Consider the following 27,513-nt stretch of genomic DNA (forward strand, 5'->3'; position numbering starts at 1 on the left):
CTTCTTCTTCTTCTTCTTCTTCTTCTTCTTCTTCTTCCTTGTTCCTCCTCCTCCCCCTCCTGTTCTTAGGAGATCTGGAAGAACAGTCAACCTCCAATCTATTTGAATGATTTTGTTTAGTCTTCTGTTCTTCCTTCTTCATCTATTTCTCTGAATCCCAAGGTTTCTACCTTTGACTTGCATATGCTTGAGCCTCAATTTTACCAGCAGGCTACTTCTCATCCTGCTTGGCAAGAGGCCATACTAAAGGAATTTGAGGCCCTTGAGGCCAACCATACTTGGGACATTATCCTTCTGCCTTCTCATAAGAAAGTTATCCCCTGCAAATGGGTATACAAGATCAAGCAACAATCTGATGGTTCTATTGAGAGGTATAATGCAAGATTTGTTATTAGGGGTGACACTCAAAGGGAAGACATTGATTACACTGAGACCTTCTCTCCTATTGTCAAGCTTACTACTATTAAATGTCTCTTTTCTCTTGCTGTCAAAAGATATTGGATTGTTTTCCAGGTTGATGTCAATAATGCCTTCCTCCATGGTGATCTACATGAGGAGGTGTACATGCGGATACCCCCTGGTCTTCAGATTTCTTCTTCTTCTTTTTTTCTTCTTCTTCTGTTGCCTCTCCTCTAGTTTGTAGGCTCCAGAAGTCTTTATATGTCCTTAAGCAGGCTTCCAGGCAGTGGTTTTCTAAATTGTCTGATGTCTTGCTCTCCAAAGGCTACATTGCTAGAAAAAATGGTTACTCCTTATTTACTAAGTCTTCTGGTGATTCTTTGGTTATATTGGTGGTCTATGTTGATGATATTCTCTTAGCTGGTGCTGATATTGCTGAAATGACAACATTGAAACTATTTTTGGATGACCAATTCAAGATCAAAGACTTGGGTCTGGTCCACTATTTTCTAGGTCTCGAAGTCTCTTCTCATCCTGATGGTTATGTCATGCATCAACATAAGTATACTTCTGATTTATTAGATGAATTCAAGTGTTCTCATTTATCTTCTGCTGCCACTCCTCTAGATCCCTCAATCAAATTGTCTATTGATCAGGGTGATCTCCTCCCAAATCCTAGCCTTTACAGAATATTAGTTGGGAAGTTAAATTTTTCGCAACACAGCAGGCCTGACATTGCCTATTCTGTCCAGCATTTAAGTCAGTTCTTATAGTCTCCCAGGGTCCCTCATATGATGGCTAGATTACATGTTTTGAGATACTTAATATCTGCCCCAAGTCAAGGAATTTTGTTGAGTAATTCACCTGATCTATCTCTTATTACCTTTTCTGATTCTGACTGGGCTACATGTGCTTTTTCTAAAAGGCCAGTTACAGGTTATTTCATTACTCTTGGTGGCTGCCCTATATCTTGGAAAAGCAAGAAGCAGCCTACTATCTCTCTTTCTTCTGCAGAAGCTGAGTATAAGGCCTTGAGGAAGGTGGTGGCTGAGATATCTGGGCTGGTTCGACTCCTCAATGACCTTGGCCTTACTATTACAACCCCTGTCCCTGTATTTTGTGACAGCCAAACTGCCTTAGTCAAGAACCCGATTTTTTATGAGCGCACAAAGCATATAAAGGTGGACTGTCACTATGGTCACCACTGCTTATCTTTTGGGATGGTGTCTCTCCAATTTGTGCGCAGTTCTGATCAACTGGCAGACATCATGACCAAGGCCTTATATGGCCCCCTTCACCACACGATTTTGGGCAAGCTTGGGGTGTTTCCACCCTCCAGCTTGGGGGGGGGGGTGTTAACCATAGCCCAACTCTGCAATATAGTCCAGGCCCAAGCATTGTATTAACCGGGTATCCCACTTCATGACCCAACACAAAGTTTCATAACTTTACATTTTAGCCCATGTATTACTTAATTAGTTGATTTGTATATAAATGAAAGGAACTCTCTAGAATAAGTGAAATTCATTTTTGACAATATAACTTTTGAGAATAAGAAAAGAGTCTGATTTCTTCTCTCCTAAATTCTAGGGTTTTCGCTGTCAATTTCTTATTGCATAGCTCAATTTCTTAAACTAATACTGTCCAAGATTTTTTTTGGCCAAAAATATTTTCTCCAAAGTTAAGGTATGTGATCAAGCATTTAGAAGGAAAAGTGATTGTAGAAGCAAGCAAAAAAAAAGATTCTTCCCAAAAATACTTTCTTGAAAAACACTTCTGAGAAACATAAATCACTTTTTAAAAGCTTGGCCAAACATTAATTGTTGTTCAAAGTATTTTTCAAATTAATTAGTCAAACATAAATTATTTTTTCACCAAAAGTATTTTTTTAAAGCATTTAAAAAAACACTTTCAAAAGAAGCTGATTTTAACTTGAATACCACAACTATTCTTTAAAAAAATATAGTCCAATTAGATAAGAGCATATGCGTTACGCAACAAACACTTTGATTTGTGGTGTGAGGGGTTTGGTAGGGCCAGCGTCCAAATAGGTGGAATTTGTTGGCCCATGTTACTGCTTACAACTTCAATTTTGATTTTATTGACAGTTGGTCAAATCCCACCTTTCCATCTACTTTTCTTTGGACAATATCACCCTCACATTGTTGGATTTTACATTTTTGGAGATTTTGAGGGAAATGGAGAATCACCCTCAAAGATTTGGGTTAGGACATTCCAAATACATTAATTTTAATGGTACATTATACATTAGGGAGAAAGAAAACAAAAATGTATTATCAATCTTGTTTTTTTACAAACCACACAAACACAACCAAAAAATAAAAAATAAACTTGATAACCTTAATCACTAAAATTTACACTAAAGTCAAATTCATAAATAACCTTCTAGCCACTTTCTTGTCACTCCCAAAAACCACAATTGGAGCTTCTGCTGTAATAACTGCCCTCCCAAAAATTGCAAGGTGTGATTTTGCACCCCATAAGGATTGTCCTGTTTTGACTGAATATATGTATTTCAAAGAGTTTTTTGAAGGGAAACTTACACAAATGTCTCAAATAAATCTTAACTTACCAACCTCTAGCCATTAGTCATATACTTATTAAAACTAGCCAACAAAAATTGAAAAATCAAATAATAGGTTTTTTTCTATCAAAGAATCACATGCAAAAATCACCTTCCATATTTTTAAGCGTGATTGGCAACATTAGATACAAGACGGAAAGGAAATTTCATGGACGGGGTAGCAAATAAGGTGATGAAATACAAAAATCTATACAATATTCCAAAAAATCTAAACAAAAAAGGAACTTTTTCAATGGATATAGTTGAAATTCATTGAAAATATATAGATAAGTCAATATACAAAATTTGAGGAAGATTGGAGGTTATTTGGACTGATTTTGTATCAAAATTCGTAATTAAATCGAGTTCAAAAAAGTCTTCTGCGACACATATATCAAACATGTATCACGCATGTATCTCACACAGAGGTATACATGGATATACATGTGATACACAATTGATATAAATATGATACATATGTGATACACAGTGTGATACACATATTATTTTTTTTCTTGTTTAGTTTTTACTTCGAATTTTCAATTCAAACCACCTCAAAATTTCACCAAATCATCCCAAAACTGAGATTCAAGCTCCTTAAGTTTTGCTCAATCTATTCTAATAATACCCACTCAAAACAAAGCAAAAATTTGATTTTTTTTTTTTGCTACAAATAGCTAATTGGCTAATTTGGCTAATATCCGAAATATTTTATCAATTGGCCAATTTTTGTAATGAGCTACTTATAAATGGACATAGCTGGTAAATTCCCTTTTTTGAACTTCTTAGCAATTTTAGTATTCTTGATAAAGGACTTGGAAAATCAGGACCGTAAGTTAAGTTATTCGAACTCAATAACTCTGGCTCATACCTCATAAATGTGCTTAAAATGCAATAAGTACAGATAATTAACGCAAATCAAATGAATTATGGTAGAATCCCAAATTCAGACATATTAAATTTAAATCCTATATCCAAAAATATCAAACTGCACAAGAATAAGATTGGCTTTCCTCTATAAGTATTACTAGTGTTAGAATTCCACCAAAAGAAAACAAATACAAGAGCTACAAAAATGTGGTAAAAATTGCACGATAGGGCGCCCCATTTACCTATACCTATTTTTTTTTAAAAGTTTTAACTTGTACCCAATTTTTAAACAACTTCAGCTCCTTTCTCCTCCTCCTTTGTTTTTTTTTCTTCTTCTATTAACAACCGAAAGACACTATGATTAATTCTCTAATACTACCACCATTCCATATGTTTGACCAATTAGACTCAAACTTCCCAGCCTTACTTCAAATTTATCGTCGAGAAGGATACTGCTAGCTTGAACATCTCTTCAACCAGAAAATACATAATATAATTAGTTTGGTGTAGAACTTTACAATAACTTGAACTTAATAATGGTTCTGTTACAGACAAAAATTGTGTATATCATCATTTGAGGAGAAAATCAAGAATGCGAAAAAGTGAAAGAAACAAATACCTATGAACAAGGGAGGATTACACTCATGGTGTAAATAGGCTAAATTTTCAGCTCTAGAGCTGAAATTCGCCAGTTACAAACAAAAACTTCAGCTGAAGTTCGACAGTTACAAACAAAAACTTCAACTCTAGAGCTGAAGTTCGACAGTTACAAAACAAAAACTTCAGCTCTAGAGCTCAAGTTCGTCAGTTACAAAATAAAAACTTCAGCTCTAAAGCTGAAGTTCGCCAATTACGAAACAAATACTTCAGCTCTAGAGCTGAAGTTCGCCGGTTACAAAAATAAAAACTTCAGCAATTACAAACAAAAACTTCAGCAAATAGAGAACAAAACTTCAGCTACTATGCTTAAGTTCAGCAATTACAAATAAAAACTGCAGCACACTTGGTCCCGTCTACTAGAATGCTGAAATTTTGCGTAATTGTTTTTGCTACTTCAGCCCCATATGCTGAAGTTACGCGAAAAAGTGGGTACGCTTGCAATTTTTTTTGCAAAGCGGGCACAAGTTAAAACGTGACCCAAAAAGCGAGTGTAGATGCAAATGCCCCAAAAATGTGGCAAAGAGAATCTCAAATTCTCAATGCATACTCTGACTATAGTAAGTATTTACAGGTTTGGATGTACAAGCATATCTATTGTACCTCTGCAGGATCAGCCCTTGCCAAAAGTTTTCAGTATCTCATCGTTTTCATTTGCTTCATCCCCCCCACCGTTAAAATGATCATAGATTTGACAGCCTAAGAGTTGTAGGGGGGTTGTGGGGGGGGGGGGATTGAAGATCTTGCATAGTCATACCTATGACATTTTCTCCCCATGTACGTCTTTCTTGCTATAAGCGACTTCCCTCTTAGATATCAAGCTTCATTTGTTGAGATAGGTAGGCGAATTCAAGATTGAGAGTCAATAAGTTCACAATGAGTGTGATCTTATTATACGTATACACCTATTTTAATTACTTTTCCATATATATATAGAGAGAGAGTTCGATTCGAATCAACTTGCCCTAAATTCGCCTCTGGTACCAACATAAGCCTTGATGCAGTCAGCAACTTCATGTAATACCAATAATCACGAGGGAGAAATCAACTGAATCCCACCTTCGCATTTCCAATCTTGTCTGTTTCGACAAATGTATTGAGCCTTAAGCCAAATCCATCTCACTGTCTCAGAATTCCAATGCTATCTGTTCCTGCAGACTCAAACCACTTAAGCCTCTACTCATTTTGCTTTCTTCTGCATTAAAGAGTTCTTCATAATACCTCTTCCAATGGGAAGGTTTCCTACATCTCCTGATTAAATCCAGGCTTTTACTGTTGCCTTTTAGAAGCAGCAAAATCTGTATCAATCCAGAGTTCAGATTTTAGTTCATAAAGCGCTACATAAGATAAATGCAAGTGACAGAATTGAAATAGGTGATGCAGCGAGAAAATGTATAAAAACAAAGATTTAAAGTAATATGTTCTTAGGGTCTACTTGAAAAACTGAAATTGATCAAATGTCTTTCAGCACTTGCCTGATTTATTCGAGGTCGTCTTATTGAAGACTGTTGCACACACAAAGAAGCAGCTAAAACAATGAGGTTAATCTGTAGTAAGTTATAGTCATCAGCAAGTGAAGGATCGACGAGCTCTCTAATTCTGTTCTTCTTCAGCAAAGGTTTAGCCTAGAATAAGCAAACAGGAGTGTTCAGCATGTATAGTTGACATACAAATGGTAGTCGTAGATAAGATATGCAGGGGCAAAAAATAGTAATGGCGGAGCATACCCAAATGACGAGGCTTTGTTGTGAATAATCAAGGGCTCTACGTCCAGTGATAAGTTCCAATAATAGCACTCCGAAAGCAAAAACATCAGTTTTTTCATCTACTATGCCATGCATCAAGAACTCCGGAGCAAGATACCTGCAACCACAAGGTTTGATCAGAAAACTATAATAAGACAAACTCATACGAGAATTAGAAGCCTAATATTGCAAGTAGGAAGGTAAAGGGAAGGCCAAAGCATACGTACCCAAATGTTCCTTCAAATTTTGATATAGTGAGGTGAGTCCATCGCTCTGGTAGCCATTTTGCAAGCCCAAAATCACATATCTGAATATAAAGCAGAAAGTACTAGAAGTCTTGTTGGTACCAAGAAAGTTGTAAGTAAGAAATATAGGATTCTGTTTCCAGTGAGTACACTTTAAGTAAAGCACTTGACAATTATGAGAAAAATGTTAATAATTAATACTCTATAAGTCTAAAATACCTGAGGTTCAAGGTCCTTCGTGAGCAATATATTTGCTGCTTTAATATCTCTGTGGATAATCCTTCTTTGACCACCTTCATGAAGATATAGTAGCCCTTCAGCTATTCCTATGGCTACTTTATACCTGATTTTCCATTCTAGTTTCTGCTTTGATGCTGCGAAATATTGTAGAATTAGAGTAAAGAAACACAGAAGAATAAAAGAATTAGACACAATACATGAGATTTGTTAAAATGTTAGGGGAAGTTGGACAAATTAAACACTAACCATGCAACATATTGGCCAAGCTTCCATAAGGAGACAACTCAAGAACAAGAAAGAGTCCACCATCAACAGCATAACCAATCAATTTAGCAGTGTTTGGATGGTTGATATGTGCCATAATCCCAAGCTCAGATAAGAAATCCCCTATTCTCTCATCTTGTTGTCCCCTCATTAGCCGCTTAACTGCGATATATTGGCCATTTCTCAAGCGCCCTTTATGAACTTCAGCATAACCACCCTTTCCTATCAAATTTTCTACAGCAAAAAATTGCCAAAGATTTTAACCATCAGAAACTAAAAAGTTGAAGATTTTTTCAATTAACAATAGTTACACAAAAGCAACAAAAAATATGCCCCAATCCCATGCAAGTTAGAGTCGGCTATATCAATCCACACTATCCATGTCATCCCAATTATGCCGGCTTAGTCTAGCATTCTAAAAATTAGTTTCTCTAGCACTAGTTACTTTCTACTAGCATATATATCTGTAGCAAGCCTGAAAACTCTTAGCAAATATCAGACCTAAAGCAACCGTACTAACATGGTCGACTGAAACTTAATACTAATAGTTAACGTCAGTTGCAATCGACTATATGAATCCTAGTATCGCTGATTCAAGGCTGCCTCATCCGATATTACAACAATTACTTTCTCTAGTACTAAAAGTTCTCTACATTATAAACTAGCATATAAATCTCAAACAAGCCTAAAAGCTCCTAGCGAACATGGACCTAAAGTAACCGTACTAACATGCTTAAAACTCAACAATTATTATTTCAAGCAAATGACCAACCTTGGTGAAAATTGTTGGTTGCAGTTTGGAGCTCAGAGAGGGTAAAAAGTTTCCACTGAGGTTTGAAATAGCTCAAACCATTATCAAGAATGGGATTTGGCATGACACTGCTGCTACTTGTCTCTCTCATGCTTCTGCTGAATCTTTTGGACAGTTTGAGAGAACTAATTAGAGGATCTTTGGCGAAGTGTCCTTTTGATTTACTTCTGAATAGCTCGAGAAAACCGGTCCATCGAGAAGCAGATGTTTGAATTTTCGGGCCATCAAATTCTGAAGTGCTGGCTTTTGAAGAGTCTGATCCAGATTCTGCAGTTCTCAAAAAGTCCTCAAGTACTGTATCAGGAGAATATGTATTCACCTTTCCTTTCTCCATTTCTAGAGCTCCAACGTCGTCTACTATAAAGTAGTTGCAAACACTTGTTAGATTAATGGGCTAAAACACACAATATAATGACTGTTCAAATCAGGCATAGTTACAAGAGTTGTTTAAAGTAGAAAGGCAGAGCCAAATCAAGAACAAAAGACAGCTTTTAAAACGACTAATCACTATAATTGGCAAAGAAACTAAGACATATGACAATAAAAATAAAAAGGTTCAAACTTTAGAACAGGAAAGGGCCAAAATATCTGAGGTAAAAAACAGAAATGCTGAAAATGGCCGGAACAAGGAATTGGAAATCAACAGGTAAAACAGAGCATCTCCCAGAAACTATTATTCTTTCCTTTTCATTCATTTTATACAGGGGTGATTGACTGAGTACAGAATTTGCAAAAGAAAGAAAGACTTCTTACATACCAAAAATATCTTTAGAACTCAGTGGTCTTAAACATGTTCATTAATGGCTACGACGACATGTCATTAGGAACAAAATAGAAAGTTAAAACACTCATTCTTATTGAAACATACAAAACGAAAAATATACTAAAATGGAAGGGAGAAAGTACTATCAAGAAAGATGAAAAATTGAAGAAAAACCTGAGCAGCCACATATAAGTATTTCTGCAAACAGAAAAACTAGAAATACCCAGAAACCGGACTGACATGCATATATATATATATATATATGATGACATACCAGAAAGAAGAACAGAGAGTTAATTCTCCAAAAGCAAGCACAAAGCTCCAGAAGTACAGAAAGTTAACGGTGGAAGAGATAATACGGAGATTGTAGCTAAATATTTCTGGGTTTTAGGATCATCACAAGACACAAGGAATATGTAGGAAATAAAGAATTCGTTTTTTTCTTCTTTTTATTAGCAGGGTTTTTTTTGAAATAAAGGAGAATTCAAGTTTGGCGTCCTAATTTCAATTTTATGGCTTCTTTATGATCTCTTTTTGTTGTTATCCCTGAATGAGTACTTTTTATTATTATTACTCTTTTGAAACACGCAATAGGCAGATGTTGCTCTATTTTCTTCACATACAAGCTGCCTAACTTACCCCACACCTCACCAACCTAGAAACCTCAAAATAAGGAAATAAAATATAAAAAGAGAAGCTTCAAAATAAGGATAGGAAACGGAAAATAGAATTAATTATTTTTAAGAACTGCATGGTAGAATCATTGCTTTAATATTTAGGAAGAATGACGAAATATTTGAGCAGCCGCATTCACATGATTCTCATGCTTTGTTGGAAGTTTCTATATGGATTAACAACTTCAAAAATTGAGTTCTCCTCCATTTGAATTTGATTAGCTTGAATATTTAGTTTTTAAACATTTAATTTGCTGTTCTTTCATTTCAAGGTAGTTGACCCACTAAATTTGAACTCTTTTTTTATAATAACAAATTTTGACTTTAAATCATATGCATTAACTTTGTACATCATCAAGTTAATTAAATTAACCTGTGACAATAGCTAACACGACTGATGATATGATAAGCTGAAATATATAATGGCAATCAATTTTATCCAACTAAATTGCATTAAATATATAACGAACTTTTATAGTATTGGTATAATTGTAATCAATATGGTTCCTCGTGACTCCTACAACTATATATGAGTTGATCCTTGAGAGCTCGTTAAGTTACTAAATATAATCCTTGAAAATGATTAATGCGCAAAATTACCGTAGAATTTTGTATGCCCCGATTTTACTATTTGATAGAGACGAGGGAATTGCATCGAAGGTCAGCCTCGTAGTGGATCAGACTAGAGCACGAAGACAAGGTATCGAGTTCGAGAATCGAGGTGCATGTCGAGATCGAGGTCAGCAACAGTCGAGACCAAATATGGCAGACTTCGAGCAAAGCGTAATAACGGAAAAGGGAGATATCCGTGACCGGTCGAAGATCATGGCAGAAATTCCGAAACAGATCAAATCAAGGGCGATTGTTTAGGCTAATCATGAGATTTACTTCCGTAATTAGAATTGTACCATAGATAGGATTCATATACTATATAAAGAGGGTTCTAATCATTTTATAAACATATTACACTATGAGATATCAAAGCAATATAACGCCTTTTCTTTAGTTCATATACTTGTTCATCAGCTTGTTATATTTTAACTGTTCTTGCACAAATCAGTTCGAGGGTATTCAAGCTCGAGGCTGAATTTCGTTCAAATACTGATTTGCTTTATCCTATTGTTGATTTCTCTTATTAATCTTTACATTTATCAATTGGTATTACGTAAAATCACGTGTCCTTATAACCATATTATAAGTTTAATTGTTATCCAATTTTAAGGGTAAACAGTTTGGCACCCACCGTGGGCTAAGGATAATAGTGATTGGCTGGTATTAATTCCCATAACACACACTGCTTTACGCTTGTTCTCGTAACTATCTTTAATTTCAGGAATCAATATGTCAAACTCTCAAATAACACCCACTCACACAAATAACGGCCTCGGTCTTCATGGCGAGAATGAAAATATATTCGCCCCAAGAAACGGAGTACCTTTAGTCAACCCCGATGGACCACCGACCGTAGACCCAGTCGATGCCAGCTATCATATTGCCATTAATGGGAATTTGGGCGTCGACCTTGAAAATAGCATCCATAGAGATGCCTTAGCAGTCGATCAGAACACAGAGCGATGAAGAAGGCAGAATTAGCCTTCGAATGATATTCAAAATGTTGCAAACTCAACAAGCTGCGATAGCGCAACTCCAAAATCAGAATCGAGCACCAAGCAGAATTGAGCTCGAAACATCGCAAGAGGTCCTTCGTAGAGTCGAACTTGCACCAGAGAAATCGAACGCCAATGAATCGGGGACTGACCCCGCCATTGTGAAGATGCTCGAGGAGCTCACTAAACGGATCGAATTAGGTGAAAAGAAAATCAAGGCTAATGACAAAAAGGTAGAAACATACAACTCACGGGTTGACCAAATACCGAGGCACCCCTGATTCTAAAGGGTATGGATTGGAAGAAGTTTGTGTAGAAACCTTTCCCTCCAAGTGCATCTCCGAAGCTCATCCCGAAGAAATTTCGTATGCCAGAAATTCCCAAATACAATGGGACCACCGACCCTAATGAGCATGTTACTTCTTATACATGCGCAATAAAGGGGAATGACTTAGAAGACGATGAGATCGAATCCGTTCTATTGAAAAAGTTTGAAGAGAATTTATCGAAAGGGGTGATAATATGGTACCACAATTTGCCACCCAATTCCATCGATTCCTTCGCTATGCTTGCAGATTCGTTCGTGAAGGCACACGCCGAAGCAATAAAGGTTGCGACTAGGAAGTCAGACCTCTTCAAAATGAGACAAAAGGATAATGAAATGTTAAGGGAATTCGTATCTCGGTTCCAGATGGAACGCATGGAGCTATCCCCGATCACAGATGATTGGTCCGTTCAAGCCTTCTCTCAAGGTTTGAACAAGTGAAGTTCGATAGCATCACGACAACTAAAGCAGAATTTAATTGAATATCCAGCTGTAACCTGGGCCGATGTACATAATCGATATCAGTCGAAGATTAGGGTCAAGGATGATTAATTGGGAACCCCTTATGATCCCGTTTACTCAAATAGGCCCGTCTACAGAATTCAAAAGGACATCGTTCTGTTCGAATAGAGATTGTTACGAACTATACAATACAGATCGTAAAAACAACAGCTCAGGATGTAATCTCGTTCGAAATTAATGAAGGAATGATCGAGGACAGAGCTCCCGAGGGCTCATGAGTAAGAGTGTCTTCGATAAACATGTCGAGCCTACAGAAGTGCCACGACTGTTAGAATACAACTTCAGCATCGATGCATCAGGTATTGTGTCGGCATTGGATGGATCAAGGATACTAGATGGCCTAGATCCCTACAGACTGATCCAGCTCAAAGGGTTCCTAATCAAATATGCAAGTACCATGGTACCCATGTACATAATATTGAAGACTGCAGATAGCTGAGGGACGCGGTAGCTCATTTATTCAACGAGGATCACCTTCGAGAATTCTTAAGTGACCGGTTCAAGAACCACTTCAAAAACAGGGATTCGAACAGGCAAAACGAGCAGGAAGAGCTAAAATATATGATTCATATGATCATTGGAAGGGTCGATATTCCTCAAGGACCGGTATTCAAAAGCACCAAAGTGATGTTCACAAGGGAAAAACGAACCTAAGACTACTTACCGAAGAAACCTTGTCTTTCAACAATGAGAATGCAAAAGGGATCGAACAACCTTACAACGATGCACTGGTAATATCTATCCTTATGAATAAAATTCAAGTTAAACGTGTGTTGATTGATCCAGGTAACTTGGCAAATATTATTCGATCGAGAGTTGTAGAACAACTCGGTCTCCAAGATCAAGTCGTGCATGCAGCTCGAGTACTTAACGGCTTAAACATGGCAAGTTAAACCACCAAAGGGGAAATCATTTTGCTAGTGAATGTGGCCGAGACTATCTAGGAAACAAAGTTTCACATGATCGAAGGTGATATGAGGTACAACGCACTGCTCGGAAGGCCTTGGATTCATAACATGAGAGCAGTGCCCTTGACGCTTCACCAAGTCTTGAAATTCCCAACATCAGAAGGAATCAAAACGATGCACGGTGAACAACTCGCCTCCAAAGAAATGTTTGAAATCGTTGAGGTAGTACTAGTATTGGTGCTTTCATCAACAAAGGAATTATAGTCGAAGGGAAAACGAGAAGTCCAATAGCAACCACAATCACCGGCCTCGGCCCGATCGGAGGAGCATGAGACTTTCAAGGATGATGATTATATGATACCTCGAACCTTCATAATCTGCGATAATTCTGATGTAGTGAATTCAATAGTTGAAGTGCTGGAACAAATTGTGTTGATCGAGCATCTACCCAATCAAAAGGTATACTTGGGCACGGGGTTAACTCCCGAGCTCAGGAAAAAATTCGTTCAATTTCTTTTAAATAACATGGATTGTTTTTCTTGGTCCCACTTAGATATGATAGGCATCCCACCGGAAATCACTACGCATCGACTGAGCTTGGACCCGAAGTTTCGCCCGATAAAACAAAAGAGAAGACCTCAGTCCGAGGTAAAACATGCATTCATCAAAGACGAGGTAACAAAACTTCTCAATATAGGATCCATTCGGGAGGTAAAATATCCCGAATGATTAGCAAACGTAATTGTATTCCCTAAAAAGGGAAACAAACTTAGAATGTGTGTAGACTATAAGGATTTAAACAAGGCATGCCCTAAAGATTCTTTTCCTTTGCCGAATATCGATCGCATGATCGATGCTACGGCCGACCACGAGATCCTTAGTTTTCTCGATGCCTCCTCCGGGTACAATCAAATACAAATGAGCCCAGATGATTAGGAAAAGACTTCGTTTATCACTAAATACGATACCTATTGCTATAATGTGATGCCATTCGGACTAAAAATTGATGATGGTACTTACCAATGCCTAGTAAATCGAATGTTCGAAGAATAAATAGGTAATCAATGGAGGTTTATATTGATGATATGCTACTTAAGTCTCTGCGAGCAGAGGACCATTTGAAACATTTGCATGAGACCTTTGACATACTGAGAAAGTACAATATGAAGCTTAACCCGGAGAAATGTGCATTCGGGGTCGGCTCGGGCAAGTTCCTCGTGTTTATGGTATCGAATCGGGGAATCAAAATCAACCCCGATAAAATCAAGGCAATTGAAGACATCATAGTTGTTGATAATGTCAAGGCTGTACAAAGGTTAACAGGATGCATAGCCGCCCTGGGTCGATTTATTTCGAGGTCCTCAAATAGGAGTCACCGGTTCTTCTCACTGCTTAAGAAAAAGAGCAATTTCGCATGGACCCCGGAATGTCAACAGGCTTTGGAGGAACTCAAATGCTACCTATCGAGCCTGCCATTGCTTCACACCCCAAAGGTGGATGAGTAACTTTACTTATACTTAGTAGTCTCGGAGATAGCGGTAGGTGGGATCTTAGTTCGAGCAGAGCAAGGTACACAATTTCCTGTTTATTATGTTAGTCGGACTCTAGGTGAAGCCGAGAACCAATACCAACACTTAGAAAAATTAGCGATTGCTTTAATAAGTGCCTCTAGGAAATTAAAACCATAATTTCAATGTCACCCAATTTGTGTTGCAACCACCTACCCCCTTCGCAACATTTTGCACAAGCCCGAACTCTCGAGTCGATGGGCCAAATGGGCCATTGAGATCAGTGGGTACAATATCGAGTATCAACCCCGAACAGCCATCAAGTCTCAAATCTTGGTAGACTTCATAGCCGACTTCACGCCAGCCCTCGTACCTGTGAGCACGTGATTTTTGTCCTACGAGAACTACTCTCAAAAATTCAAAATAAAATAGTTTTGTGTTGTTTGTGATTTATTTGTATTTTTGTCCGTGCATGTTTATTTCTACTTTAATTAAGAAAGATAAAAAAATAGGTGTTGCATGTGCATTTAGGATTTAATTTTACAATCAGGAATTAATGAAAATCACAAAAATGTGTATTTTTTGCATTTTTAGCATTTAATGTCCGATTATGTGATTGTGTTTTAATTAGTGTTTGATTTTAAATTTTACTTATTATTAAGAGCCAATTAGTATTTTTGTTAGCTAATTTTGGTTTTTGATTTAATCTAGGATTTTGTTTGTAAAATAGGAATTAAAAAGGAAAATAAAAGAAAAGGAAGAAATGAAGAATAAAGAATAAATTCGGAACTGGGCCGACTTTTTAAAATCACAATTAGGTCCAAACAGATGCCCAGACCGATCCAAATCTTACAGACGTTCGAACGACGTCGTTTCAACGGCAATCAATCACAACCATTGATCCTGCATGATCCAACGGCTCAAAAGCCGTCTCCCTTACCCATTCCATGGCCCGACCCATTACCTGGTTCAAACCGACCCCTTACTTAAACCAAACGATGCCGTATTGGTTAATCTCCTTGATCCTAGCCGTTGATCTTAATTGATCTAACGGCCGGGATTAAATTCCCCACATGTTATATATTCCTAAATCCTACCCCGCCCCCTAAACCAAACCCCCCCTTGCCCCATCATCTCTCTCAGGCCTCTCAGAGACGACCCCTCGAAACCCTAGAGCCGCTACCCTGCCCCTTCGCCGTAAACCCGGCGGCGCCGGCTCCGATGGCCATGAAAATAACACCCTTTGACCACCTGACCCTCCCGTCCACAAATCCACACTCGGCTTGCTTCGAATCATCCCCGAGCTTCTCGAATCTTCAATTGAAGAATCAGCCTAAAACCCTACCTCCTCCGATGACTACCAAATTCACACCCCTGAACCTTCTAACCACCCTCAACACAAATCCCTACCCCTTTAACCTCGAATCATCCCGGTTCGTTTTGAATCTTCAGTCGAAGATTCGAGCAAAACCCTAAAACTACCCAACCAGCCCCAAGTTCACACCCCAACTTTACCTGACCTCTTTCGTTCCCAAACAACCCCTACCGTGGCTCGAATCTTACTAGAACTTGTCGGATTTTAAATTGATTGAAGACCCCTAGGGGGATCAAACCTGGAGCCGGTCAGAGTGAAGGGGAAATTTGAGGTTCCTAATCGACTTCAGTCGAGTGTTTTCAGTCGAGAACACTCGATTGAGGTCCGTTTGGACCTCAAAAATTCGAGTCGAAGTGAAAGGGGAACTGTTTGGAGTTTCAGCCTGTAATTTTGAGGTATTTGTCTTCTTTTTCTTTTCCATTTTTGTTGTTTATCCGTTTGAGCCTCGTTGTATTTCATCATCCTTTTAATTTATTTCTCTCCTCTTTCGGACCTTTTTTTTCGGTCCAGTTTTCTTCTGATTGATTAACATACGTTATAAATAGTTTCGTCGATTAATCCGTTCATGTTTGTAGTTTAGTAGTTCTCGTCAATTTATTTTGGTTTGGTAATTGGTCCTGACTCGTTAATTTCAGTCACTTGTTGAAGTTAGTCAGTTTATCGATTTGTTTTTAAACATTTCCGATTTTCGCAATCGTTAAAATTAAGTTTGTCTGGTCGCTAAAATTAAGGATTAGTTCATCACAATGTTTGAATCGCTTAGTCGTTCGTCACATTGTTTTGAATTGGTTGGTCATTTGAAGTGTTTTGAATTGCTTGGTCAGTTGAACTGCTTCGTCACAACTGTTGTTTTGGTTGTCACTTGAACCTACTGTGTCATGCCCTGTAAGGGTGTTCTGAGTCATTAAAAGCCTTGGCCTTTATTTTGTTTCTATTTGATTCAAGCTTAAGCAATTGATGAATCGAATCCTACTGTTTAGGGTCTAAAATGAATCTGACATTGGTTTGAATTCAGTGTTGGTATGATAATGTCAACTAGATAGTAGTGAGTCATAAGGTTGCATTCAGAACTTAGGAGAATTGGTTATAGCTGCAATTTCAGGGACTCTAGGAGGGTATTTTGGGATTTAAAATGTTTGAGAATGGGCTAAATTTAGTGGTCTAACAGTAGGGTACTAAAGTACCAATAAACTAATGAACTGTTTAGTAATAGTGGGGAACAAGGCTTAATGGCATGGGAAGTTGATTAAATAAGTTATGTCACCCATAACCTTGGATTAAAAAAAAGAGAAAAACATGTAGTAGTGGCTGTCAGGGAATATCATGGGCAGAAACACTCTCTTAATTAGCTGAATGCTCCTAAGAGCTAAAGGGTTAAAAAAGTTTGGCTATAAAGGAGAGGAGCTGGACACAGTTAAAAAAAAAACATTCTGGAAATCTTAAGAGTGTTGAACATTCTGAAAAACTGGAAGAGAGTTTTAAGAGTTAGTCTAGTTCAACTAGTGCTATCCCATTGAAACTGAAAAGAGCTTCAGCTTTAACTGTGGAGTTGTATTTTTGAGTTTTTCTTGATTACGGAATTCTAAGGGTCTTTCTGCTTGTGTTTTGATTGATATTTTGTTGCTATCAAGCTGTTTTGGGGTCAGTTACTGGGTGTTTGTGTTGCTGTTGGTATTGCTGGGAATTTTAACTGGTTTCCTGAGTCGTTGCTGGTTATCTTTTGTTGCATTGCTAATGCAACTGATGTTTGCTACTGCTGCTGCTGACCTTCCTCTCTTCTTCTTCCCCATTGTATTCCTTCCAGGTACACATTGTACACTCTTGGCTTGAAGCGAAATGAAGTGTTGACCAGGCTTTGTTCATGTTGAATTCCTCCTGTTTAGATTTGTCCTTGAATAGAGTTTTCCTTTCTTTGTCTAAATATGTAGTTGACTGATTAATGAGTCATAGGGTTGCATATGTATAATGTATAGTTTTCTGTAATAAGACTGGTTCGTGTAAATGTACCTAACTGGACTGTATCTAGACCATGTGAGCTACCATTTTTCCAAGTTTTTTTTTGGATTCAAATGAATTGAAGGTATCATCATATAGGTTCAAAGCTAACGAAATGGTTACTTGAATAATGTTAGCCTAGCGTCAATTTTCAAATACTGAGGTATTTTCGACAGTTGTAAAAAGAGTTCAAAAATGGCTTGGTATTACATTTGGTTCTTCTAATAACCCATTCATCTAATAATGTTAGTTTAAATTAATCAAAGAATAGTTAGTTTGTTTTGATATTACTGTGTGTCAATCTCGTGTTCAATTTATAATCTCAACTTTAGTATTATTAACTAATTGAATAAGGAACGATACAATCTTCCTTTGAGCAAGCTCGGTTGCAATTTTCCATTTGCATTTGTCTTAATCGAATAACTAATAAGAAGCACGAGCTTATAAACATGTAACTAATTAGGACTTCTTCTCTTTTATTTTAGAGACGAACTTAATAGAAAAATGTAGTTACTTTAGGATTGTCCTTTTAAAATAAACGAGATGAGCCTCTCCTAGTAAAATGCATAGATTGTGGGGCCCTCACAAATGTATGTATTAATTACTTAGAACTCGGGATCGGCCGCTTAGCGAACTTCACGGCCTTTTTCCCAAAATAACCACGCGTTAATCTCTTTAGGCGCGTACTTTAAATAACATTACCTTCTCAAATTCGGGTGCACATTTATGTGACCCAAATCCAAATCCCAACGAAGTCGAAATGTGTCGACAACCACGGGTACATTGATGTGACGTGGTTCGAGATACGTCTTCATAACGTTGCAATTCTCTGTTAAAATAATAATGATAATAATAAAAGCGGTAAAGACTTAAAACTTGCATATAAGCTCATAATTGTTAAAGTCAGATAAATAATCCGAATGTGACAGTTGAGTGGCCGTGCTAGAACCACGGAACTCGAAAATGCCTAACACCTTCTCCCGGGTTAACAGAATTCCTTGTCCGGATTTCTAGTTTGCGGACTATAATACAGAGTTAATCTTTTCCTCAATTCGGGATTCAACCGGTGACTTGGGACACCATAAATCTCCCAAGTGGCGACTTTGAATTAAATAATAAATCCCGTTTCGATTGTCCTTTAATTGGAAAAACTTCCTTTACACCCCTTTGCGGGGTGTAGGTAAAAAGGAGGTGTGACAGCTCTGGCGACTCTGCTGGGGATGGAACCCAGAATCTCTGGTTCAGGGTTCAAGAATTCGAGCCTGGAATAATTGTTATTATTTGGCTTCATTTATTATTTGATCTTATTACATGTTTTGGCCTAAATGTGCAAAATGTTGCTTTTATCGCTTTGATATTATCTGAACTTATATATAAACTGCTACGAAACCCTTCTCTTCTCACCTCCGGGGATGTGCTTACTGGTTGAGACTCCCTATTCTGTTAGTGTCATACCCTGAAATAAGAAAGAGGCCGGACAAGTTACAAAGCCGGACGATCTCGCGGGTCCCCGGTACGTAGCCCCCTCCTCGACTCGAGTTGTCCGCTCGGGTACACAGTCTAGAACAAATACCCAGGTTACGAACCTAGAATAACTCAGCTTCATGCCGGATCCCTAGTAGGAACGTTTGTTTGCATCATGTGCATTTGACTTTGGAGGCTCAACACAGGGGTTGGGTCTGTCTAGGACAGGTGTACCAAAACGACAAAAGACCATCCTGATGCATCCAACTTGCTACCTGTGCATTTGTTTGCTTCGGACTTGCATGCTGACCGATTTTTGAATACTTTGAGGAAAGAGAGATAGAGGTAGTTAATCGCCTGTTTTGAAAAAAAATCAATGTCCAAATAGCGTCGAAACTCTGTCGAATTTTTGAGAAAATGAAAAAAAAGGGGTTTTGTTTATGAAAAATGGTTTTATTTGCCATTGAAAAGAGTCTTGTTTTCAAAAGAAGTTTGTTTTATCTACCCGAACTACGCCGGTTTGATTCTCACAGGGTGCGGGATACGTAGGCAACCCTCATCGGGTCCAACCTCCCCTTTACAAAAATGTCAAAATTTTAATTTTCGTCATAAATAAGTCGGGTGACGCCGTTTTTGTCAAAATAGCCGAATGTTCCCAAAAGGGACGCCGGAAGGCTGACTTTGCATAAACGGCCACTTGTAGTCATTTTTTGGATTTTTGACCGGTTGACTCACCCAGCCTCAAAATCTTCGTTCCCGAAGTGCTGAAAGGCTGTGTTCGGAACTGGATCTTTCTTTTAATCTGTGAAAAATTAAAAATAGCCAATTGGTTGAGTCAAATAAATTTTATTTTTTGCTTAATAACCTTAATAAATGTGCAGGATGAGCACGATGCAAAATGAACCTTTTTCAATAATGACTAAAATCTCTTTCAAGTTGCGGCTGTGGTGGGATGATTTAGGTGGTGAAGGGCAAGATGAGGTCAAGAAATATCTAAAAGGTCTTACGGGTTTATTGGAAATCCAGCCTCAGGGGGATATCATAAGAGCTTTGGTCACCTGCTGGGACCCGGCACACAATGTCTTCTACTTCTCTGATTTTGAACTCACCCCGACTTTGGAGGAAATAGCCGGGTACATCGGAAATGCTGAAGTTCCGTTGAGGCAAAAATACCTGGTTGCTCCAAGAGCTGTCACTGTGCATCGGTTTTTAGATTCGTTAAAGATACCCAGGACGGTCCATAACCCAGATTTGGCCGCAGGTTTTTGTAATCCGCACTTCATATACGACAGATACGGTCATGTCGGAGGATTCAACAACCCGGGTAACAAGTTATGCAGCAAAAGTAACCGTCAGAAATGGGACGAGCATAGACGAGTGGCTTTTATGATAACCTTTTTGGGCCTTTTGGTATTTCCAAGGAAAGACGGAAACATTGATCTGAAAATAGTCGGGGTCGTCAGTACCTTGCTCACTCAAGATGAAAGCACTCTTGCGCCTATGATAGTATCTGATATCTTCCGAGCTCTCACAGCCTACAAAGCCAGAGGGAACTTTTTCGAGGGGTGTAACTTGTTGCTACAAATATGGATGACTGAGCATCTCTTCCGCTGTTCCCAGCTCTTGAGTTATGGTTCCTCGAAGAAAACTTGCATAGAAGAGTTCTACACAAGAATCAAGGGGGTCAGTCTACCCGAGGAAGTTACGGCGGGGACATCATTCTTTCGTACCCTCACCGCCAACCAAATACAGTGGACACTAGGATGGTTGCCCGTTGACGAGGTCATCCATATGTCGGTAACTAGGACCCACTTTCTATTGATGGGGCTCAAGAGCATTCAGTCTTACGCGCCATATCGGGTTTTGAGACAACTCGGGAGATGCCAAATAGTGCCACATGAGGAAGATCTTAGTGCTCAAGTAATTGAGATTAGCCCTGAGGGACAGTTCCCTGAAGCAAGAGTCCGTCAGATCTGGTGTGAATGCCAATATTTAAAAGCAGATACTTGCGTGCAGGATCAGGCCAAAGGCAAAGTGGCGCCAGGATACCTTGCTTGGTACATGAGAGAACTTGAGCACGAAAGGCCGGCTAAAAGACCCCATCTTCAGGAATTCGTCAAGGCATCGCAAGAACAATGGGATTGGTTGGCGAAAGAGCACGAGTACAGGGTTACAATAGGCAAGTTGGAGAAGCAAGTTATAGATTTGAAATTTGAGAAAGATTTGCATATCGCTGCAGATGAGGGAGAAAAGAGAAAACTAGCTCAGGAAAACGAGGTCCTCAAAGCTCAAATCCAGGAAATGAAAATAGCTACCAGAAACCCGAAGAGAAGCCGGGCTGATGAAAGGCTCATAAACGGTCTAAAGAAGAAAGTCCTCGAGTATCAAGAAGACCTGGAAAAATCTAAAGCTGGTCTAGCGAGAATCCAGGTGAAATGGATAAAGAAGGCAGAAGAGCGAGCACGGTCTATGCAACAAATGAAGAGGGACTACGAAAGGAACATCGCTATATTGAGAGAAACAATATCCACTCTCAAAGAGCGGATCTTCAGACAAGCCCGAGATGCCAGAGCAGATAGGAAGCGCTGCTATGATCTAATGGCCCGAATGGAGAAACAAATGAATGAGTTTCAAGATCAACTCCTTTACAACGCTCAAATGCTGGGGACGCGGAATCAACAAATAGAGTGATTGCTTATGGAAAGGGACAGAATCAAGGGAAGAATCGACGATATCGGGCACTACATCACCATAAAGTGCCTAGCTTGTGAGGATATGTCCCGTACCACCTTCTTTGCTTCAATAATGATTTATGTCCACCAGATCATGGAAGATTTGAAAGATCTACAAAGGGGCCTTGCACCAAAGCCCGCAGCGAGGCCGAACGACGCCCCGCGGGCGCCAAAATTCAAAACTCTGAAACATTTATAGTTTGAGTCTGTATTTTCCTTGTCTTCAGAGTCTGTTGTCCGTCGGAGTTTGTATTTCCCTTTTTGGCATAAAGTCTAGTCTGTATCAAGTCTGTCAATTTCCTTTCAAAAAGGTTTTGCCTTGTAATAAAACGTTTTGCTAGTAAAGGTTGAAAAATTCAAAAATGGTGTCTTTATTTTCCGCACTTGTGGCAGGACTACGGGCGGTCTGATTCATGCGGCGACATGATACGTAGGCAATCCACATAAGATTCGACCACCACTAAAAAGAAAAAGAGAAAAGGCAAAGTGAATAAAAGAAAGGAAACTAAAGAAATAAAAATAGAGATAAACAAAGTTTCAGAAACACTTAAACGAGGCACAAACAAAGTAAGCTGGAATGACGCATGCGGTCGAAGCAAAGACATGTTAGAAATGGTTAAACTGCCTAAGAACATTGCATCCCCCAACGTGAAATTGCAATATGTGTTAAACTCTAACGCTAACAAGTTTGTTGTTTCTCCAGAGATTTCGAACCAGTTAACTTGTTAGAACGTTCTGGCAGATTACCATTACCAAACAAGATCCAAAGGGCCCATACTAAAAAGCATGACTAGTTCAGACCAAAGTGTCGAGGATGAAAGGACGGAGAATCGAATGCTGAATGAGGAAATGGATAAGCTGAGACAGGAGATGAAAGGAATGTAGCTGGCCTTAGCTAGGGTACAAAAAGTGCCTGACCCTCCCGTTACTCCCACTCTTCCACCAGGACACACGCCGGAATACCCTCCCCCCGGCCCTTCGACAAGCTTCCCCAGTCACCAATACTATCAGGGAAGAAATGCCTATGATCCCCAAGCTTCACAACCCAATCAGAACCCTCCTCCACCAAATGTTCCTGTTTTCGTGGCACCCCCACCAGCCACGCTACAAAGATCATCCAACGAGCCGTTGTTTCAGGCTCACGATAACCAATATTACCCCCCTGAACCAACCTTCAAAGCACCCGGGCCTCATACTCACTTCGAGATTCCGGTAGAGACTGAAAAGCCGGCTAAGAGCCCAGAGCAAGACGAAGTGCTTCGAAAGTTTAAAAGCCTGGAGCAGTCCTTCAGGAATAGCCATGGGTTAGGCAACCAAGTCAGTGTGGCCTACAAAGATCTGTGCCCATTCCTCGACATTCAATTGCCAGCAGGGTTCAAAATGCCAAAGGTTGATCTATACGAGGGGCACGGTGATCCAATGGCACATCTGCGAGGTTTTTGCAGTAAGATGAGAGGGGCCAGGGGAAAAGACGAGTTGTTGATAGCTCATTTTGGTCAAAGTCTAAGCGGGTCTGCACTGGAATGGTACACAAGACATGATTCTAGCAGGTGGTACACCTGGGACGATTTTGCACAAGCCTTTGCAGGCCACTTCCAGTATAACCTTGAGATCGTCCCTGACCGTCTCACATTGCTAAAACTTGAGAAGAAGCCCGGGGAAAGCTTCCGAGAATTTGGGTTCCACTGGAGAGAGCAGGCGGCAAGAGTTGATCCTCCGATGAGAGAGGGGAAATGGTGGACTACTTTCTGCAGACTCTGGAGCCAACTTACTTCGGTCACCTGGTGACGTCAGTTGGCAAATCTTTCAACGAAGTAGTAAAAATGGGCAGTATGATTGAAGAGGGACTTAAGTCCAACAAAATCCTGAGCTATTCGGCGATTAAAGCAACCACTCAGGCCATCTAGAGTGGCACGGGAGGTGCGCTCGGAAAGAAGAAAAGGGAAGATGTCGCAACAGTCGAGGCAGGTACTTGGTCTAGATCTAGAGGTCCCCCCCTCACTACCAACCTAGACCCCATCACTCAAATTACCCACACATTCCATACGGCCCTCCACAGCCCTACTACCCACCACAAGAGCCACATTTCTCTGTCCATCATGCCCAAACTTACACCCAGCCTCCGGCTCGCCTGCAATGGCATGCGCTGGCTCCCCAGAATACATATCCACCTCCACAAAATACATATCCACCTCCACAAAACACATATCCACCTCCACAAAACGCATATCCACCACCAAGGGCCTATAGGAATCCTTCGGGATCATGTTTTCGTGGGAATCAAACTTTCAGGAATGAAAGGGTGCAGAGGCAGCAAACATTCACTCCGCTGGGAGAAACCTATACTACTCTGTACCACAAATTAAGGCAGTTAGGCCTATTGAGTCCTGTGGAGCCCAAATTGCCAAATCCCCTTCCCAAAAATCTGGACCACTCGGTAAGCTGTGAATATTGTTTGGGGGCTCCCGGGCATGATACTAAGAAGTGTTGGAAGTTGAAGACTGCCATACAAGATCTTATTGACACAAATAAGATCGAGATCCAGGAGCCAGAGGCACCTAACATCAATCAGAACCCGTTGTCGGCACACCATGAAGCCCACATGATCGAACTAGTGCACGAAGGAGGGAAGCTCAAGAAGCCCTCACAAACGGTAATGATGATTCGTGTCAGTCCGAAAGAAAAGTCGATCAGTGGAAAAGCGATAGTACAGTCGGAAAGGGTAGAAGGCAAGCCAGTGGTAGTGATGGGGAAGAGTTTGTCTGATGTTGCCAAGAATCCAGAGCCGGTCAAAGTAACGGTACAAGGGATATCAAGCAAGCCAGTAGCCGTGAAGGGGGCATGCATAAGACCAGTTGTTATCAGGCCAGTAATGCAGTTGCCGATAATCAGCGAGAAAGCTGTGCCATGGAGCTACAGTCAAGTAATGGTAATGCATAAGGGGAAGGAAGTTGTGGAGGAAATATGTGAGGCACAAGGGTTAACTCGTTCGGGAAGGTGTTTTGCTCCTGCAAAGTTAAGAAGGGCCAATCCAGTAGCGACAAAGAATCCAGTTACCGAGGAAGAGGCGGAAGAATTTTTAAAGAAAATGAAGGCGCAAGATTACTCCATTGTGGAGTAGTTGAGGAACACCCCGGCACATATCTCATTGTTATCGTTGTTGATCCATTCAGACGAGCTTCGCCGGGTATTGATGAAAATTCTGAACGAAGCCCATATTCCGGATAAGATGTCTATGAACCATCTGGAGAAAATAGCAAACAAGATTTTCGAGGTCAACAGGGTCACTTTTTCAGATGACGAGTTGCCCGTGGAGGGTACAGAACATAATAGAGCCCTTTATTTGACCGTGAAGTGCAAAGACTCGGTAGTCACTCGAGTACTGATTGATAATGGGTCCAGTGCCATTATTTGTCCTTTGACCACATTGAACAAACTGAAGGTCGATGGTGACAGGATTCACAAGAACAACATCTATGTTCGAGGGTTTGATGGTGGTGGTACAGACACAGTGGGTGACATCATACTTGAATTAACAATTGGTCTAGTCGAGTTCACCATGGAGTTTTAAGTGTTAGACGTGGTAGTGTCATATAATCTTCTGTTGGGGTGACCCTGGATCTATGCCGCCAAAGTAGTGCCTTCTACATTACATCAGATGGTCAAATTCGAGTGGGATAGGCAAGAGATCGTAGTACATGGGGAAGACAATGCAAGCGCCGTAAGTGATGCCATCATACCCTTCATAGAGACTAATGATGATAAGGGACCGTGGGTTTACCAGGTTTTCGATACGGTTTTAGTGGACAAAGTTCCCGAAGGTGAAAGCATCCCACTTCCCAAAATAGCAGCTGCAACTGTCATGGTAGCCTCGGAGATGTTGAAGAACGGGTTTGTGCCAGGCAAAGGTTTAGGGGCTGATCTTCAGGGTATTGTTCAGCCGATTTCTTTGCCCAAAAATCTGGATACCTTTGGGTTGGGGTTCAAGCCTACAGCGACGGATGTGAGACGGGCCCGCAAGTTGAAGAAAAGAGTCTGGGTCCTTCCCAAGCCAATCCCGCGCCTATCCAGATCATTTCTCTTTCTGAACAGTTCTCTTTATATTGGTTCTAATGACATGGCATGCACAACGGATCTTCAACATAGTCTAAAAAATCAATCTGATTCCGAACTAATTGTACAAGAGGTCGATTATGATGATGAATCGGAATACGATGAGGATGAAGCCTTCGAAGAGATAAACAGAGAGTTAAGCCAGTTTGAAGAGAAATCCAAGCCCAACTTAAATGACACAGAAGCCATCAATTTAGGGGATGCAGATGATATCAGGGAAACTAAAATAAGCATCCACATTGCACCGAATATCAGGGAAGAACTAATCAAATCACTTATTGAGTTCAAAGACGTTTTTGCATGGTCGTATGATGACATGCTGGGGTTAAGCACGGATTTAGTGGTTCACAAATTGCCCATTAACCCACCATGCCCTCCCGTCAAGCAGAAATTGAGGAAGTTCAAAACAGACACGAGTGTGAAGATTAAAGAGGAACTAACCAAGCAGCTGCAAGCAAAGGTTATTCGGGTCACTCGATATCCTGATTGGTTGGCTAATGTGGTGCCAGTGCCGAAGAAAGATGGGAAGATCAGGGTGTGTGTCGATTACCGCAATCTGAACAGGGCAAGCCCAAAGGATAACTTTCCATTACCCAACATCCATATCTTGATCGATAATTGTGCCGGACGTGAGATCGGGTCTTTTGTGGATTGCTATGCTGGGTATCATCAGATTCTGATGGATGAAGAAGATGCGGAAGACGACTTTCATTACGCCGTGTGGGACTTATTGCTACCGTGTACTGCCATTTGGTTTGAAGAATGCTGGGGCAACGTATATGAGAGCAATGACTACTGTGTTTTATGACATGATACACAAAGAGATTGAGGTATACGTGGACGATGTGATCATAAAATCCAAGCATCAGGAAGACCACGTAGCATACCTAAGGAAGTTTTTCCAAAGACTTCGAAGGTACGATATTAAGCTCAACCCGGCCAAATGTGCATTTGGTGTTCCATCTGGAAAGCTGTTAGGATTCATCGTCAGTCGGAAATGCATTAAGTTGAGGTTGAGAATGATGATGACGAGTGGGTCAAAACCCGTTTGGAGCAGTTGAACTTGATTGATGAAAAGAGATTGGCAGTTGTGTGTCATGGCCAGTTATATCAAAAGAGAATGGCAAGAGCATACAACAAAAAGGTGCGTCCCCGGAAGTTTGAAGTGGGCCAGCAAGTGCTGAAACGCATCCTCCCACATCAGGCTGAGGCAAAGGGCAAGTTCGCCCCGTATTGGCAAGGGCCATTCATTGTAACCAGAGTGTTGTCCAATGATGCTTTATGTTTAACAGATATCGAAAGGAAATGCGTCGACATGGCTATCAATTCTGACGCAGTTAAGAGATATTATGTATGATTTCTTTTAATTGTAATTGTTGTTTGTTTGCATTTGGCATGGTATCGGAGAATGAAATGACGGAGGCAATTTGTTCTTCCATCCAAACACTTCAACATTTGCTTCCCCTTTTGAGCCTTATTTATTCTTTCATACCCCTCTTTTGGAATCAGTAATGAAAATGAAAGAAAAAGAGAAGAGAAAAATAATGATAATAAAGACAAAAGAAAAGTCACAAGAAAAACAAAGGAATTGGGAACTACGTTTGACCTGATTCCTCAAAAAGGATACGTAGGCGCCTCACAGCTCGGTCATAGTGTAACAAAAATAAAAATCTCCAAGCAAGAAATTGGGGCAGAAGTTGTGTTTGTAATTT

The 27,513-nt window shown here is 39.9% G+C and overlaps 1 protein-coding gene across 3 annotated transcripts; it reads right to left on the bottom strand.

Moving 5' to 3' along the window:
* Nucleotides 1-4,456: 4,456 nt before the first annotated feature.
* LOC104222688 (receptor-like cytosolic serine/threonine-protein kinase RBK2) lies at nucleotides 4,457-9,125 on the bottom strand. 3 transcript variants are annotated; one of them, XM_009773959.2, is made up of 9 exons: nucleotides 8,853-9,125; nucleotides 7,777-8,172; nucleotides 6,987-7,238; nucleotides 6,720-6,874; nucleotides 6,483-6,562; nucleotides 6,238-6,373; nucleotides 5,986-6,135; nucleotides 5,732-5,808; nucleotides 4,457-5,661 (listed from the first exon to the last, which is right to left on the bottom strand). In XM_009773959.2, exons 2-9 carry the CDS (start codon nucleotides 8,147-8,149, stop codon nucleotides 5,652-5,654), a joined length of 1,233 nt encoding a protein of 410 aa, XP_009772261.1. In that variant the 5' UTR covers nucleotides 8,150-8,172; nucleotides 8,853-9,125; the 3' UTR covers nucleotides 4,457-5,651. The 3 variants fall into 3 exon arrangements, with proteins under 3 accessions (XP_009772261.1, XP_009772259.1, XP_009772258.1); XM_009773957.2 differs by having other exon boundaries at nucleotides 4,457-5,808; nucleotides 7,777-8,169; nucleotides 8,853-9,124; XM_009773956.2 differs by having other exon boundaries at nucleotides 4,457-5,808; nucleotides 8,853-9,124.
* Between the last annotated feature and the right edge of the window lie 18,388 nt (nucleotides 9,126-27,513).

This window comes from Nicotiana sylvestris, chromosome 9 (assembly GCF_000393655.2).
Source record: "Nicotiana sylvestris chromosome 9, ASM39365v2, whole genome shotgun sequence".
NCBI classification, from domain to species: Eukaryota; Viridiplantae; Streptophyta; class Magnoliopsida; order Solanales; family Solanaceae; genus Nicotiana; species Nicotiana sylvestris.